Below are 17,964 nucleotides of genomic sequence, written 5' to 3' on the forward strand. Positions count from 1 at the left end.
TGCTGATTTGCTGCTCAAGAAACGTATTATTATTATAATTATGAAGTAGGGATGTAGCGATTAACCGCGAGACGTTATCGAGTATTTTGCAAAAACCTTTCAAAACACCCCTACAGAGCGCACACATACATTAGGTGAGGTCTAGACTAGTGCGTGTGCGCATTTAGAAGGCGTTCTTTCACTGCATGATTCAGTCTACAATACATTTAGAATGATCACAGATTCATGACATGTTTTTTGGTGTTTGGCTTAGTGTTATGTTAGAATCATTATTATACTCATACCTAGGGGTGTGCGATAATATCTTAATTGTAGTTTTAACGATGTGTGATTTGACGTTATCGAGTATTTTGCAAAAACCTTTCAAAACACCCCTACAGAGCGCACACATACATTAGGTGAGGTCTAGACTAGTGCGTGTGCGCATTTAGAAGGCGTTCTTTCACTGCATGATTCAGTCTACAATACATTTAGAATGATCACAGATTCATGACATGATGGCAGAAAATGTATATATTTATACCATTTCATATAGTTAATCAATATCAAACAAAGAGTGCTGTTTTTTTTAATGAATGATTACAAATGTGAAATGTGCTAAACACAAAGTTAATTAAGAGACATATTAGACACCATGAATCAACCGTTTAAATGACTCGGTTCAAGCGCAATGACTCACTTATTAACAGTGACTTTCTGCCCCCTACTGGCGATTTTAATTTCACATTCAGGGTATCTTATTATTTAAATATTAAAACATTATTTAAGCATGTGTAATTGCAGGTTAAATGCATTCATTTTCTGCACTAAACAGTAGTGTGTAAATACATCTAAATACCACTTCAGATGCAGCGTTTGTGTTTCCTCTGCATTGCAAAGATTAATTTTGTTGATACTGATTTGCTTGGTAAAAGCCCAAATGTCTTATTACTCTAATTCACTGATTAAATGTAAGAATTTGACTCAAAAGATAATGGACACTTTTAGAAAAAATGGCTTTATAAAGGTAAAAATGCCCATAAAATGTAAAAATCAGTTTAAACTTATTGGAAAAGATTAATTTCTATCAGTATAAACTGATTAAAAACATTATGAATCAGCTGTCTTCCGCAGTCCTTAAAGGGGTCATATGGTGCAATTTTATTTTTTCCTTTCTCTTTGGAGTGTTACAAGCGCTTGGTGCATAAAGAAGATATATAAAGAATTTGCCACTGACGATTCAAACGCGAGTTTTGAGCAGTGTAGAGTAGCGCTTGTTGTTTGTCATTTCTCTGATCACAAATGCAGACATGGTTTTATGTTTACGCAGCGCGATGCAACGCAACACGTAAAAAGACAGTATAAGTCATTATAATCAGTAATTATGTCCTCACTGGATGCAACAAATGCCTCGTTTATAATGGGTTTAATGTTTATGTCTCGTTGCTCCGGCCGGGAGACTGCATCAACAGTATGATGAGGGGCGTAACATTTCCGTCTCACGCTTGAGGTATTCGGCCAATCACAACGCACTGGATAGCTGGCCAATCACAGCACACCTCGCTTTTCAGACCGATGAGCTTTGTAAAAATCGCCGCGTTTCAGAAAGGCGGGGCATAGAGGAGAAACAATAATGTACAGTATGTGGAAAATAATGTGTTTTTTTTAACCTTAAACCGCATAAACACATTTCATTACACCAAATACACAAAATAATGTTTTTTTTAGCAGCATCATATGATCACTAAGACACCAGCACAATAACACACTCCGCAAAATATCGTCTAATTATCGTTATCGATAAAATCCCAGAAAATATCGAGATATTATTTTTTGTCAATATCGCACACCCCTACAGTCATACCTTTTGTTCTTTTACTATTTTGAATTGTTTTTAACTTTTTTTGTTTTCATTTAAATGTTTAGTTTTGAAATGTTGTTGTATGCATTTGTCATTTTTATTTAATTTATTTTCTTTTCTTAAATGTGTGTATACTGTATATACAGTATATATAGTATTTATAGAGTTTTAGCTTTTAGTTTTAATTACTTTTTCTTATTTGTAAGTCACTTTGGATAAAAGCATCTGCTAAATGACTAAAATTAAAAGTAAAAATAATCCTAACCCTGTATTTAGTATATTTTGTTAATTAATATTACTCAGTATTTATTTGTGTACACTGCATTAAAATAAAGCATCACCGATTTTAACAATTGGGATGTGACTACAGTGAAAAGTGACTTTATCGGTTATTATAACATTTTACTCTGTCCATGTGGCCTTTTTGTCAACAGAAATGTTTTTGAAGTAGAGAAAATTGTTCCTTTTTGATGCAAGATTACAAAAACAGACTTTACTTCTTTAGTAAAACATGCACAGATGAATAAAGTGCAGTAAGATTTACGTTTACATGATCTATCCACACTAACAACCACTCAAAAGACTTCTAGCATTTGATGTTCGATGTTTCACTATACAGGTATACACGCTTGTTCATTCATTCTTATTATTTTTGTGTTTTTCTTTAGAATCCACGCAAGGCGAAAGTAATCCGGCGGTTCATTGTCGTTGAGGGACTCTATATCAACACTGCAGATCTCTGTCCACTACCTGAACTGGTAAGACCGCTTTTTAAACATGTTTCCTTTTTAATAAAGGTGCAAAGTTATCACAAATCTGTTTTTTTGCTTTATCATCATATGTGATCCTGGAGCACAAAAGCAGTGTTAAGTCGCTGGGGTATATTTGTAGCAATAGCCAACAATACATTGTATGGGTCAAAATTATAGATTTTTCTTTTATGCCAAAAATCATTAGGATATTAAGTAAAGATCATGTTCCATGAAGATATTTAGTAAATTTCCTACCATAAATATATCGAAACTTAATTTTTGATGAGTAATATGCATTGCTAAGAACTTCATTTGGACAACTTTAAAGATGATTTTCTCAATATTTAGATATTTTTGCACCCTCAGATTCCAGATTTTCAAATAGTTGTATCTCAGCCAATTTCAGATAATTGACCCTTATAATTGGTTTTGTGGTCCAGGGTCACATATGGTATGGTGTATAAGCTGAAACAACAAAATGTGAAGAAAAAAAAAAAACCTTTCTGAAAGCACTGTTTGTGTCGTCTGACTCTGTGGTGTTTGCTAAGGAAAGCATCACTAATGCTATACTAAAAAGAAAATGGCGTTGGATTTACTTTGAAACAAGTCTCACTCACAAACTGTGAGTAAATTTGACAAATACTTTCAAAGAAACACATTGTAATAAAGGGATAGTTCACCCAAAAATGAAAATTCTGTCACCCTCATGTAGTTCCAAACCCGTTATACTTTTGTTCATCTTTGAAACACAAATGAAGATTTTTTTTTTAGTTCCTCCGTTAGAAATCTATTCACCCAAAACTCTGACGCTTCAAAACATTCGTTAAGAGATTTAAATAAATCCATATGAATTGAGCTGTTTATCCATGTTTATCCAAATTTCCATTTTTGGGTGAATTATCCCTTTAAAAGTAAAAAGAAAGTAGACTGGTAGAATGGTATTTTCTTGTTAAACAAGAAAAGCTCCGATTATATATATGTTTTTCAATAATTTTTTTTTAACTTCGAAAAGTAATTTTTATCCCTTGCAGTTGTTGTCATTTACCGTCTCCACACCTGCTTCCTCCTGAGAATAATATCTTGTCATTAAACCACGGAGAAGTACGAAATTTTGGCAATTTTAATGACGCACAGAATGCAATGCCTCAGAAAATCCGATCTGCTTGTTTACATGACAGTCGCTTTATATCTAATTTATATCTGATTTATTTCCACACATGAATGAGGCCTGAAACCGATCTCGAATATCCGAATGCATGCGTTTTTTTCCTGTTTACACACTCATAGAACACATCCGATCTGTCACATATGAGCAAAAAAAATCACATTTAACTGACAGTGTAAATGAGGCCTTATATAAGCTATGTTTCCATCCAAAGATTCGAATTAAACTTATTCGCTAAACTGGAATATCGCATAAACTTTTGCGAATAAAGCACTGTTTCCATCCAACGAGTCAAAGAGAACAAAATGGTCACTTCCTTTTAAACTGACACTGTAAATCACTTAGAAAACGAGGAGAATCCACTGAATATAATAATTTTCATATATGATAAATTACTTGCGCCTCAGAATGAGCAGATGAAACACAATAAATGCAGTCATTGCTTTCGGAGGCGGATGCTGCTGTTTGGGAATGCAGTTGTGTAAGACAATTGTACAGAAATACTTTAATGACAGACTTTGCGCAGGCTTTTCAGAATGACCAAAACAACATATAGATGCTGTGAACGAGATCGGTCCGCGGCTAGTTAAGTTATCCCGTCTCATAGCGCAAAGTCACATGATTTTTTCGATGCACATGGAGGAATTTATTCGGTAAATGTGTTTCCATCATAGTTTATGCACATTTTTTCTTATTGGATAAAACGTTTATCCTACTCACATGTGTGCATAACTTTTTTTTATGCGCATTTTTAGAATTTATGCGCATCTTGACATTTCCATCCAGCGGTTATTATGCAATATTCCAAAATGCGCATAAAAATAGGTGGATGGAAACGTCGTTTTATATATATATATAATATATAGTTTTGCCAATTTTATTGGACGATATTAGCCTGCCACAAATATATCGGTATCGGCGAATATGCCGCCGATATGTCACCGATATGAGCATTTTTTTTTACAGAACATAAAACCAGATAAAGTTATCCCGTCTCATAGCGCAAAGTCACATGATTTTTTCGATGCACATGGAGGAATTTATTCGGTAAATGTGTTTCCATCATAGTTTATGCACATTTTTTCTTATTGGATAAAACGTTTATCCTACTCACATGTGTGCATAACTTTTTTTTATGCGCATTTTTAGAATTTATGCGCATCTTGACATTTCCATCCAGCGGTTATTATGCAATATTCCAAAATGCGCATAAAAATAGGTGGATGGAAACGTCGTTTTATATATATATAATATATAGTTTTGCCAATTTTATTGGACGATATTAGCCTGCCACAAATATATCGGTATCGGCGAATATGCCGCCGATATGTCACCGATATGAGCATTTTTTTTACAGAACATAAAACGCAGATAAAATGCATGTAAATTGTGTAATTACGTAGTTTGTCCAGCAGAGCGCGCTCCATTGGTTGCTACTGGCGACCTGGATGGAACGCTTTAAAGCTTAAAGGATTAGTTCACTTCTGAATTAAAATTTCCTCATAATTTACTCACCCCCATGTCATCCAAGATGTTCATGTCTTTCTTTCTTCAGGTTTTTGAGGAAAACATTGCAGGGTTTTTCTCTATATAGTGGACTTCAGTGGGGTTCACTGGGTGGAAAGTCCAAATTGCAGCTTCAGTGCAGCTTCAAAGTGTTCTACACGATCCCAGACGAGGAATAAGGGTCTTATCTAGCGTTAATTAATTGTTAAATGCCCTGCCTATGTTACATATCTCTGTCACATCATTATAAGTGTTTGATCACCACATTTGAGTGATCATTGCAAAAAATGTGTTAATGTGTATATATATTCTGTTTATGTATATACTTTATTCTATATATAGTACCAGTCAAATGTTTGGACACACGAATGGGAAAGTGTCCAAACTTTTGATTTGTACTATACTATAATATACACAAAGAATATCGGCCGATATATCGATATCTGCCTTTTTTTTTTTTTTGTACTCCTTAATATAGGTATTCGCCCCCCAAAAACCCATATCGGTCGGGCTCTAATGGAGACCTACATCTGAACCACTGGTTTTTCTCTATATAGTGGACTTCAGTGGGGTTCACTGGGTGGAAAGTCCAAATTGCAGCTTCAGTGCAGCTTCAAAGTGTTCTACACGATCCCAGACGAGGAATAAGGGTCTTATCTAGCGTTAATTAATTGTTAAATGCCCTGCCTATGTTACATATCTCTGTCACATCATTATAAGTGTTTGATCACCACATTTGAGTGATCATTGCAAAAAATGTGTTAATGTGTATATATATTCTGTTTATGTATATACTCTATTCTATATATAGTACCAGTCAAATGTTTGGACACACGAATGGGAAAGTGTCCAAACTTTTGATTGGTACTATACTATAATATACACAAAGAATATCGGCCGATATATCGATATCTGCCTTTTTTTTTTTGTACTCCTTAATATAGGTATTCGCCCCCCAAAAACCCATATCGGTCGGGCTCTAATGGAGACCTACATCTGAACCACCAAGAACACATTTAAAAACAGTCAGAACACTGTATAATTTATATTTAGGTTTGAAGTACTGCTGTTGCTACATTTCACTGGTTACGTTTTCCACATGGACTGATGTTTTTGCTCTTGCGTCTTGTTTTCCAGGTGAAACTGAAGTACAAATATAAAGTGCGAATCTTTCTGGAGGAGAGCATGTCTTTCGGAGTGCTTGGAGAACACGGAAGAGGAGTCACAGAGCATTTTGGGGTCAACGTAAGTAATCTAAACTTCTCTACGGTTTCAGGAACTCGGGTGTAAAATAACGATTCGGCAAAAACTGCATGTGTGTTTTAATTTCAGATTGATGATATTGACCTCATCAGTGCCAACATGGAGAATGCGCTGGCGTCTATCGGCGGTTTCTGCTGTGGACGATCATTCGTTATTGATCATCAGGTATGACTACAAAATAACAATAACTGATTTGCACCATTGTGCATACTTTCTAAAATGACAATCTGTTAAAGTTATATACAGCATAATGTTTACTATAGCGTTCTATTCAACTCCGAAAGACTGCAAAGCTAATGTAAAGTATACGTTATCTTCAACTTTATGGTCTAAAGTCAGAGATATTGCATAGGAATATCCTACATCCAACTTTGAATGGAAGCCAGAAAGCAGAAATCCTAGCTTTAGCCTAATTTTTATTTACATCACCTGTGGCTCACTGTTCATTTTTCCACAGACAATCATTTTGACTCACTGTATGTACATCTGTGAATAGGGGATGTGTTTACAGAAAATACTGGCAGCCGAAAATAACCTGAAATATTCTTGAATCTTAATATTTGATGTTGGGTTTGTCTTTGTATTCAGTAAGCAAAGGATTTTATTAGTCAGCATGTATTTTACATACTCTCAAAATGTTTGGCTTTCTGGTTATTGTTTAAATGATCAAAATCATTTTCTTTTGATGTATGTTTCTGTACATATGATTTCTATATTCTGAAGATAAAACTGTAATTATATACATATGCGTTTTTAAATCTGGACGTAAGAGCACAATCTCCTCAGGTAACCTATAGTCACTGAAATGTGATCCAGATCCCTAGAAAAGCAGAAGCTCTTGCATCAGTAATCCTGTCTGTTAAATAACACAGTTTCTTTAGACTATCTAGAGTCCTCTGATATGATACATTATGCATTATGCAATCCTCTTTACATATGAGTTTTGATACACCAAGTACTGTGATAAGTGATTTATTCTTTTCCTTGCCTATTTGACTTTCATATAACTTCACACGGATCATATCAGATCCATTCTTCCCTTTAGTGATGTGAGGGAAGTGAATCCTCGCGCTCTATTTAAATGCATATGGAGCGTCAATAATCTGAGCAGCTTTTGCAGATTTTCATACAGTCGCTTTCACTGATGAGAAAACGGTCGCTCTAGAAAACTTCAAGTTTAAGTCTTGAAATATATCATAATGATAAGCATAGCAGCAGGCTACAGCAATTACAAGACCAACTTCAGTTGAATATCAAAGACTTCATATAAATATAACATTAAAATGAAAATTAACATTGTAAAGAAATATTTTGAATATGCTGGTGGATTAATGGCCTTGTTTCTTGTTTGGCATTGACACAGTCAATTTTATTGCCTAATTACTTTGAAAAATGCCCCTTAAGACTCAAAAATCAATAACTTACTGTGATAACCTGTGAGTCCAATTTTGGTGAAGATTTGACAATTTGTACTAAATAGTTTTCCCCCAAAGATGCTTAAATAAGTGTTTCAAAGTGTTACAAAGATCCAGTGGTTTATGATTTTATTCAAATGGATATTGCTGACCTTAATGCATGTGGTATTGTTGGAGTCTGCATGGAAAGTTATAAGCATATTTATAATTGATCACTTTATATCATTCTTAAGTGTTTTTTTTTTTTTTACGGAAGCCCGTCTACACCACTGAATAATATTTTTAATTGAAAAGGTAATTGCGACATTTTATCTAAAAATTCTGATTTTTTTCTCTCTCACAATTGCAAGTTTATATCTTGCAATTCTGACTTCATAACACACAACTGCATCTATATATCTCGCAAATCTTAGAAGAAAAGTCAGAATTGTGAGATGATGACTTGCAATTCCAAAAAAAGTCAGAATTGTGAGATTTAAAGTCGCAGTTACCTTGTTTATTTTTAAATTCAGTGGCTTGCATAGTTTTCCCACCAGGTACCACTGTCTCCAAACTTCTCATGTCTGAGTCATTGTGGCCCACCAAGCTTTGTTTAGATACGTGTTGTATAGCCTTTGTGAAAATCACTTCGCTGCTTGCCTTCTAAAGAAGATTTTCTGCTTCCCATCATTGTTGTACTCAGAAATGAACATTAATATCTTATGGTGTGAACTGGCGATTGAACATGAATGTGTTTTCTCATGTTGTCAGCGTCTGTCGGGTCAGGGTTACTGTTTCTCAGCGTCTCTTCCACCCATGCTGGCCTCTGCTGCTATTGAAGCCCTCAACATCATGGAGGAAGATCCAGGTAACAACATTGACATTAACAAAAACAAATGCATTTTATTTTCTCTAGCTATTTAGTATATTATTAACTTTTTCATTTGCTAAATCTACCTCCTCATATATACACGTGGAATATGAGTATTTTCCCTCCTGACTGAGCATTTCTTTTCTGCCTAAGTGTTTCCGCTAACTGAATTGGCTGGACTTTAAAGAGACCCTATGATAATCAGCTGATCCAAACCATATGCAGCGACGCTCAAACATACTTTCATATTGAAAATGGGCATTATTTTTAACCGTATTTGCTAGGCCAGCATTACTATTATTATTAGTCACATTTAGTTAAGGCATTCGGATAAAACCTCATGTATGATAATACTTTTGCTTGGCTAACGTTAAAAGGAAACAAAATCCAGCAGATTTGCACTGACAAGCAAACTATGTCATATCAATGGGCCACTATATCCTTCACTATTTTTGACTTGGGCCAAAAGCAACCATATAGAAACAGCTCCGAGCACCTTGGCGACTAGGGACAGAAATGTAATGAGTCTCTGTAGCGAATCTACATTTTTCTAGTTATGCTCCGCTGTGAAATATTTAATCAGATAGAAGTTTCTGTCTGAAAACGGATTAAAATCCTTATCCTGTAATCATCAATGAATACAGTGAGCTTTCCGGCATCTGGATCTTTTGATCTCTGTTACGTATTTTTAGGCCTAAAACATTCTCGTATGCAAACACGCACACAAATTATGAACAGCAAGTGTGCAGTCTCAATGTACATACTTAATGTGCATTCTTGCATTACTGCGACCTTAACTAGTGGTTGACTGGTATGTTTTTGTTGTTGTTTGTTTTGTAGAGCAAAATGGCCAATATAAAGCTGAAATATGTGATATCCCACTACTTAACTTAAAGAAAGTCGAAAAATTGCTGCAATTAAATTAAATTTATTTGACATAACATTTACTAAAATAAAAAGTATTTCACAAAGTATTTGAAAAAATAATAAAAACAAAGATTATTCTTTAGATATCTGTCAAAATGCTTACAGCACTTATTGGCCAAACAGAAAAATGTTTATTAAAAAATGCCAATATATGTGTAAACCAGAGTAACAGACCTCAGTACTCAAGAGGGTCATATAGTTTTCTCAAAATGCCATGAAACTGTATGTATTATTATTCAGATCAGTAAACTACATGCATTCACTTTCTTGTGTAAAGCATGTTTTGGGCAAAACATCACAGTAATTGCTGTATTTTTTTTCATTTTCTCTCGCAGGCGTTTTCAGGGTGTTACGGGAAAAGTGCAAACACGTCCACAAAGCACTACAAGGGCAAGTCCATTTTACCTCCTTTTTTTCATGAAAAAGAAAAACATTAAACAATTTTTGAAACCAAAATCAATGCTATGCAAGTTATTATGAGCAATAATAATCTAAATGCCAGATATCTCAGAAGTCATTCCTGACCTCATACACCGGTTGGCTGGTTGTGTTTTTGTGGGCGTTAGTGATGATTTCAGTGGTGTTTTTGCAGGACTCCAGGGCTGAAGGTGGCCGGCGAGCCTTTAGCTCCTGCTCTTCATCTGCTGCTGGAAAACAGCACCGGATCCAGAACAAATGACCTGAAGCTGCTCCGAGCGATTGTCGATTACGTACGTTACAACAGCAGATCACAGATAACAAGTCAGTTGTCTTAGTGTGCTTATCAGGGCATATGGCTGAACGTGTTGCTCGTGTAATAATGAAAATAATATTGCCGCAAACAACTTACTTTTGTAATGAAGTATTTACCAGTTCATAAAGAAAATATAGGGCAAAAAACGTTGATCAGTTGGTTATTATCTGGATTAGGGATAGGCGATATGGACTTAAAACTATATTTTCTGGTATTTATTGCAATGACGATATCAATTACGATAATTCGTATGCATCCACTGAGAGAGAAACAAATAAGGTGTTGTGAGCACACACGTAATGTAATGTCGGTTTCATTCATACTGGAAGCTAGAGGGCGCCCTCGCGCAGAAGCTCCACATGTGCATCACAGAAGTAATAACTGATGACGTTCCAGGAAATCCCTAATATGGAGAAAAAGACATATGGAGTAAAAAGAAGATAGAAACGCTTAAGCTGATCAAACATAAGACAATAAACACACACTTGTGACAATAAATGGTTTATCTGTGTTTTTCAAGCCATCTTGGGTATTTTTATAAGAAAAAAGTATATTAGTAATGCAATGCTAATCTCATTCTGTGGTATAAAACCAGGTCTGGTCACAAAAATAAGTTATTTCAAACACTCGACTGATGTTATAAAGTGAATTTGCAGTAGAAGTATGTCAATAAATCTCTTTGTTGGACAACAGGTTTGTAAACGGGCTCATACACATGCAAAACGTTATCGCACACGTGCTTCTGTAGTACGGTACATTTGTTCATTTTTGTCGCACTGCACAGCCCTGACTGTAGAAGAAGCTCCTCGTTTAGCCATATATTCCTCCTCAATTTCACGTCCGTCTTCCGCTATGCGTATGTCTTCGCTCCGCACATATGTCAACAACTAGGTTTTATCTAGGTTTTTATATCGCAAACGATACGATATCGCCCATCCCTAACCTGGATCATGAAAAGTGAACATTAGAGACCAAAATGAAGCTACACTACCATCCAAAAGTTTGAGTTCAGTAAGATTTTTATTTTAATTCATTCTTTTTTTTAAAGAAAGTAATACTTTTATTCAACAAGGATGCAGCACATGAAATGATATTTCACAATATTGCTGTTTTTACTGTATTTATGTTCCTTGTGAACATAAGAGACTTTTCAATAACATCAAAAATTCCGTCGACCCCAAGCTTTTAAACAGTAGTGTGTACAGTTGGAGAAAAATGGTTTTCAGAGATATTTCTGTCGTTGTCGCCACTGTGCATCACATGAAATGCACACAATATTTAAATTGCAGAAAGCATTGCTACACAACATTTACTCCAAATTAAATTTGAGATGTTCTCAACGTAATCAGCCTGCTCAATATAGTTGAGAAGCACAGTGCAGTGTTGAATTGAATAAAACAGCCATGTAAGATGCTCCAGTGTTCAATAAATAATTAAATGTATTTTTATTAATAACTAGAATAAACAATTATTCCATCAAGTTTGATTGTAGGCTGCTTATTGGTGCAACTTAACCATTCAATGTAGAATGTGCTATCAGCATTTACAACCATTTTTAAACAGAGTTTTAGAGTTGGAATTGCCCATTTTATTACATTAATTAACCCTTGGCTATATAACCAGAAAAAGAAAGTAATTTCAGAAGCAGAGAAAGTTTTTAACATTTTAGTTGCTTTAAAACTTATGAAAACAGATTTTTTTTTTCTTGCTGTAGAGAAATGTATCGTAGTAAATGCTGTATAAATAATCTCTTATTTTTGGTCCTCTCTGTAGAGTTTGGAAAGACAGATCGCACTCACTTTGGCTCGATACCTGGACAAAGAAGAGCGTTTTCTTCCACCGCCAAGGTGATTAGCTGTGAGCTGTTTCATCAGTGAAACCTCTCTGAAATCATGTTAAAACTGATGTTTTTGAGCGTGTGTGTCCTCAGCATCAGAGTCGTCGTGACTGTTGAGCAGACGCAGGAGGAGATCGAGAAAGCAGCGCAGTGCATTCGAGAAGCAGCAGTGAAGATCCTGAAATGACGAGAGTCACAGGCGTGACAGAGCCATGATGGTTCGGTGACCTTTGACCCTGAAGACCTGGACTGCACACAACTCGAATGGATGAATACACTGGTTGAACCTGTTTGTATTATATTTATGTTTTCCATACCTGCTGTACAGATAATGTTGATTATTTTAGTCTTCATTTCACATTGAAATCAATGCAGCGCTGGTTCTTCCCGCTGTTTGCAGTTGGCGTGCACCATCAAACCTATTTATGTCTTAATATGACGATGGGAGGTCTTGACTAATCAACAATAAATATGCCATAAAAAATAGAATTATTTTATATATAAAGTCATTTTTATTTACATTCCTTTGTTACCTTTGACCAAAGAGTTGCTTCTTTACACATGAAAATGATTTCACGGTGTTTATGCACTGCCTACGAGTTGTTTTCTGAATAATGCGGTTATTCTTGTTTGGACTCTTGGTAAGTGAATGCATTGTGAGTGCACTGGGTCAAGAGCATACGCTTGCACGCAGTAGTAGAGATATCAAATTTGATCTGGGTTTGAATCTGTCATTTTGTTTTCAAATTATATTTGAAGAATAAAACCCATTTCAGCCTTTAACTCGTATCGTTGCACTAGTTTTTATGATCTTTTTCATCTCCAATAATAAATTGGCTACTGTATCATGTTAGAAAGCTGCAGTGGCTTCAGTCGTCGCTGGACGTTTAGCGTAACTGTACAAACGTCCACCTTCAGCTTAAGGTTCGTGTGTGTTTTTGCTGTAAAATCTGATTTTTCTAAAGTAAATATGAGAATAACTTTTATATTGCTGGTAATATTTCAAGATGAACACGTACTGGACTGAAGCAGCTTAGCTTTACTTGATTATCCAGACATTAGTATTATTATTTTGGTTTTAAATCACGTTAAACTATCAAATATCATCAAGCTTTTAAGTTTTAAGTATGTTTACTTGTTCTCAAAACTCAATCATTCACTTCTCATTAATCGACTAATGATATTTATATGCATCTTATGTAAGTATGCACTATACTACATACTACACTTATTACAAGCTGTAAGAATTTCATCTTACTTTTTTGGCAATTTTTGTTCATTTTAGGCCTCAGAATATCCATAAAATGAGCCATAAAATCCTGATATAGCAAATATGATATTCATCAAAACACTTATTTATATATATATATATATTAGTGCTGTCAAACGATTAATCGCATCCAAAATAAAAGTTTTTGTTTACATAATATGTGTGTGTACTGTGTATATTTATTATGTGTATATAAATACACACACATGCATGTATATATTCATGAAAAATGCTATGTTTATACGTTAAATATGTTTATATATAATATACAATATAAGAACATAAATATATGCATGTAAATATTACTGTATGCGTGTGTATTTATATATACATAATACATATACACAGTACACATTATGTAAACAAACTTTTATTTGGTATGCGATTAATCGCGATTAATCGTTTGCCAGCACTAGTTTATGTATTTACTTATCTAAAGGTTCACTAAACTGTTCAATTAAAAATAGACTTTTCTTTAATTTTATGTCACGTGCTAATATGCTGATTTGCTGCTCAAGAAACTTTTTTTTTTGTACGTTTGTAAATGCTTTAGTTAATAAAAATGTTTAGCTGGCTCATTTTAGAATGTGCATGCGTTCATGTGAAACTGTGTAATGTGCATAATATGGAAAGGAAACGCTGTGCTTTATTTATTTAGTGTTGTTTAATTGTATTTGGTTATTAAATTCTGGCAGCTATGAAAGTATGATCCTCCCGCACAGCTGACAGTCTCATAAACAGAGAAGCAGACAGCCTGTATAGTGAAACTGCATAATTCTCTGTATTTGTGAATTGTCTACATGTGAATTTGAAACGTGAGAGATGTCTGGTCAGGTTTTAAATGTTGAAAACAAGCATGGAACCTCTTTTTTTTTTTAAGAATGGGATTTGATCGATTTTAATCGATTTGATTGATTATTGATTTATTTTTATTATCAATGTTAAAACACTTGCACTGCTTAAAGTTTTGTGAAGATTTATCATTTTTTCTGGATTCTTTAATAATAAAAAAATGTAAAAAAAACAGCATATATTTTATATAAATCTTTTGTAACGACGCAAACGTCCTGACTGTAAATTTTGATTAAATGAATGCATTGTAAGAGGTGAGGTGAGCTAATCATAGACTGAAGACCCAGGTAAACACTGAATTAATCTTTTCTGTTTCTCATAGCATTATTGTTTGTAGTGTGATCAACGTTTGCGTAAGTAGTAGACGTATTGGGGAAGTAACGAAAGCGAACGAAATGACTCCAAAAGATTCGTTCATTTTGCTGAACGAGACTCGAAGGTCCGAGTCGGTAAAATGATCTGAACGTCCCATCACTATTATGAATGCGAGAAGTAGGACAGTGGAATTAAAAAAAAACAAGAGATGTACAGATGGTTTTTTTAAAAAATGTAATTAATTTATTAAAGCAACGGGGTTTTAGAAGGCCGCGTTCAGTGTGAACGGCTCAGAGTGGGAACGTTTGAAAAGGGGCCGCATGCGCGATGAGTTCGTTTTTATTTAAAAATTGGTTGTAAACATTGACAAATAGGCTATAGATAAAAAATAAAAGTGAAAACGGAAACAAAAAGTTGGACAATACAATATTTAAAAATATTAACATTTTGCAGGTTTCTTATTTTTCGAACCGAGTCTTGTTTTTAGTTATTATTAAACTTCTGCCTTCAAAGCTGTCTGTGTTTGTAATGCAAATTCATGACATTAATGTTTATAATTTCTTAATAGGGTATTAGTTAACTAAAACTGTAACTAAATCAAAACTATAATCATATTTAAATTGTATTTGTTTCTCAAACCTTAACAACAAAATTACTAACACTTTATAATGAAAACATAAAACAAATATTCAGAATTTTAAAGGGGTCATATGATGCTGCTAAAAAGAACGTTATTTTGTGTATTTGGTGTAATGAAATGTTTATGCGGTTTAAGGTTAAAAAACACATTATTTTCCACATACTGTACATTATTGTTTCTCCTCTATGCCCCGCCTTTCTGAAACGTGTCGATCAAGGTTTGCAAACTTCAAATCCCATTTCCAATTCACTAATCCTAGCATGCCTAGAAATTCCCGATAACCTTCTTGGAGCGTCGTGACACGTGACCTCTTTAATATTCATTAGCCAATCAACGTTTGCGTCCCAGCGAATCAAGCGGGCCTGATGAATATTAATGAGCTGCGCCTTTGCCGGAGCAGGATTCGCAGATCCGCTTCCCTCCCTCGCGATGGGTCCGTCCTGCGTCCCGAGGAGCTGCAGTTACTCGCTCACTTTTCCACCAGGAGACTTTGGGACGCCTTTGGACTGAGCGGGATGAAACGCGCTATTCTTCTGCAAACGAGCCATCAGAAAGCGTTTCAGTCACTGCACACCTGAGACGCAGCGCGCTCTGTCCGCACGCGCAGACTCACTCATCGCTCGCGCAGAGGTCTGGGAGTTTAAACGCACTGATTCCCGAACCCAGCTGCATCCCGGGAAGCATGCACACACTGAGGATTACAGCCAGAACTCCTCTACTGCTGCTGTGCGTCCTCCTCACAGCATTCACACACGCAGGTAACACTCTCTGCGTTTATGAGGAGCTTGCCTTAAACGGGATGGGAACGCTCTGTTTGTGTGCCTGGAGAAATAACATTGCGAGAATTTATTGATTGATTGATTTGAAGAGTCTCTGCAAAAATAAAAAGTGTTTTTGCTGTCCAACACGCTTTTCGTGAAGTCTAAACCTCTAGTTTATTTACACCATCCAACCAAAGAAATGTTTCATTAAAGTTGCTGCATTCCAGTTCCGTCTTTTTGAAAATGTGAGACGATTTATTATCATATGCATATGCGTTTGGTCATATTTCTGCTCAGTTATTGAATGCATTCTAAGCAGATCCAGGTCATTTTATGCAATGCACCTTTGCTTCGCTTTGATATAATAAAGCAGCGTTTCTGGTTGTAACACAAGTTCAATCACAGTTACACCAGAGCCCTCGGGTTTGTTTGTTGAAATTGGCTGTTGATAATCAGATGCATATTTTGGGAGTGATTTCTGGGTAATTAATTTCCATCCCTGCAGGGAGGAGGTGACAGATGTTCAGAATCTGCGCTCTTCTTTGGCCATTTGGCTGGAGTTTAAAGGGGGATGGGTCGTTCCTGGTGTGAATCGTCCTGTGCTAAACTCTGGAGCAGTGCAAGAGCTGAGCTCATTATTGATTAGGCGTTCCTGCACGCACAACACCACGTGACTGATTCATGTTCATCAGTCTTGCTACTTAGTGTTGGTCTGTAAGTGTTTGAGCACAACTACTACTTTCACCTCAGGCTTGAACGCGTTTGCAGTGTAGACGGCTTAGGGGCGTTCACACTGAACGCGTTTTTTGCATTTATGAACTAGTGTTGGGTCGTTCATGAACGATTTGTTCATTTTGAACGAATCTTTAATGTGACTCGGGATGAACGAGTCGTCTCGGGGAGTGATTCGTTCAGTCGCGCATGCGCAACATCCTATAGGTTCTGTACTGGGTTTAGTCAAGTAGTTCACCTGGTTCCAGTCTTCGGGTTTGAGTCGTTCGTTCATCACGTGACAGCCCAAACCCGAAGACTTGTAAGAGGTGAGGTGAGCTAATCATAGACTGAAGACCCAGGTAAACACTGAATTAATCTTTTCTGTTTCTCATAGCATTATTGTTTGTAGTGTGATCAACGTTTGCGTAAGTAGTAGACGTATTGGGGAAGTAACGAAAGCGAACGAAATGACTCCAAAAGATTCGTTCATTTTGCTGAACGAGACTCGAAGGTCCGAGTCGGTAAAATGATCTGAACGTCCCATCACTATTATGAATGCGAGAAGTAGGACAGTGGAATTAAAAAAAAACAAGAGATGTACAGATGGTTTTTTAAAAAAATGTAATTAATTTATTAAAGCAACGGGGTTTTAGAAGGCCGCGTTCAGTGTGAACGGCTCAGAGTGGGAACGTTTGAAAAGGGGCCGCATGCGCGATGAGTTCTTGTTTTTATTTAAAAATTGGTTGTAAACATTGACAAATAGGCTATAGATAAAAAATAAAAGTGAAAACGGAAACAAAGAAAGTTGGACAATACAATATTTAAAAATATTAACATTTTGCAGGTTTCTTATTTTTCGAACCGAGTCTTGTTTTTAGTTATTATTAAACTTCTGCCTTCAAAGCTGTCTGTGCGGGGGCGTGTTAGAACGAGGCGTTTTAGGTAGGAGTGGCTGACTCTTAACTTTTATAAAGAATATCTCTTTGGATTTGAAACTTTAGTCTTTGCAACTTTACAGATCTTCTTTATGCACCAAGAGCTTGTAACACTCCAAAGAGAAAGGAACAATTTAAATCACATCATATGACCCCTTTAGTAAAAGTCTAGTAAGTCAGTGATACTAA

At 35.6% G+C, this 17,964-nt stretch overlaps 2 protein-coding genes across 2 annotated transcripts in view; both read left to right on the forward strand.

The window, feature by feature from the left end:
* LOC107558246 (serine palmitoyltransferase 1-like) overlaps positions 1–12,578 on the forward strand; it is a 19,184-nt gene extending 6,606 nt beyond the window's left edge. The window contains exons 2-9 of the mRNA XM_016241875.1: positions 2,509–2,598; positions 6,401–6,508; positions 6,596–6,691; positions 8,692–8,788; positions 10,054–10,108; positions 10,311–10,428; positions 12,225–12,298; positions 12,382–12,578. Coding sequence (XP_016097361.1) covers positions 2,509–2,598; positions 6,401–6,508; positions 6,596–6,691; positions 8,692–8,788; positions 10,054–10,108; positions 10,311–10,428; positions 12,225–12,298; positions 12,382–12,475 — 732 coding nt within the window. The 3' untranslated portion in view covers positions 12,476–12,578. The remainder of the gene's footprint in view (positions 1–2,508; positions 2,599–6,400; positions 6,509–6,595; positions 6,692–8,691; positions 8,789–10,053; positions 10,109–10,310; positions 10,429–12,224; positions 12,299–12,381) is intronic.
* Positions 12,579–15,777: 3,199 nt separating this feature from the next.
* The window catches only part of LOC107558248 (tyrosine-protein kinase transmembrane receptor ROR2-like), a 95,184-nt gene continuing 92,997 nt past the window's right edge, over positions 15,778–17,964 (forward strand). The window contains exon 1 of the mRNA XM_016241878.1: positions 15,778–16,123. Within this exon, the coding sequence (XP_016097364.1) occupies positions 16,048–16,123 (76 nt within the window). The 5' untranslated portion in view covers positions 15,778–16,047. The remainder of the gene's footprint in view (positions 16,124–17,964) is intronic.

This window comes from Sinocyclocheilus grahami, unplaced genomic scaffold (genome assembly GCF_001515645.1).
Source record: "Sinocyclocheilus grahami isolate Dianchi unplaced genomic scaffold, SAMN03320097.WGS_v1.1 scaffold638.1, whole genome shotgun sequence".
Lineage (NCBI taxonomy): Eukaryota > Metazoa > Chordata > Actinopteri > Cypriniformes > Cyprinidae > Sinocyclocheilus > Sinocyclocheilus grahami.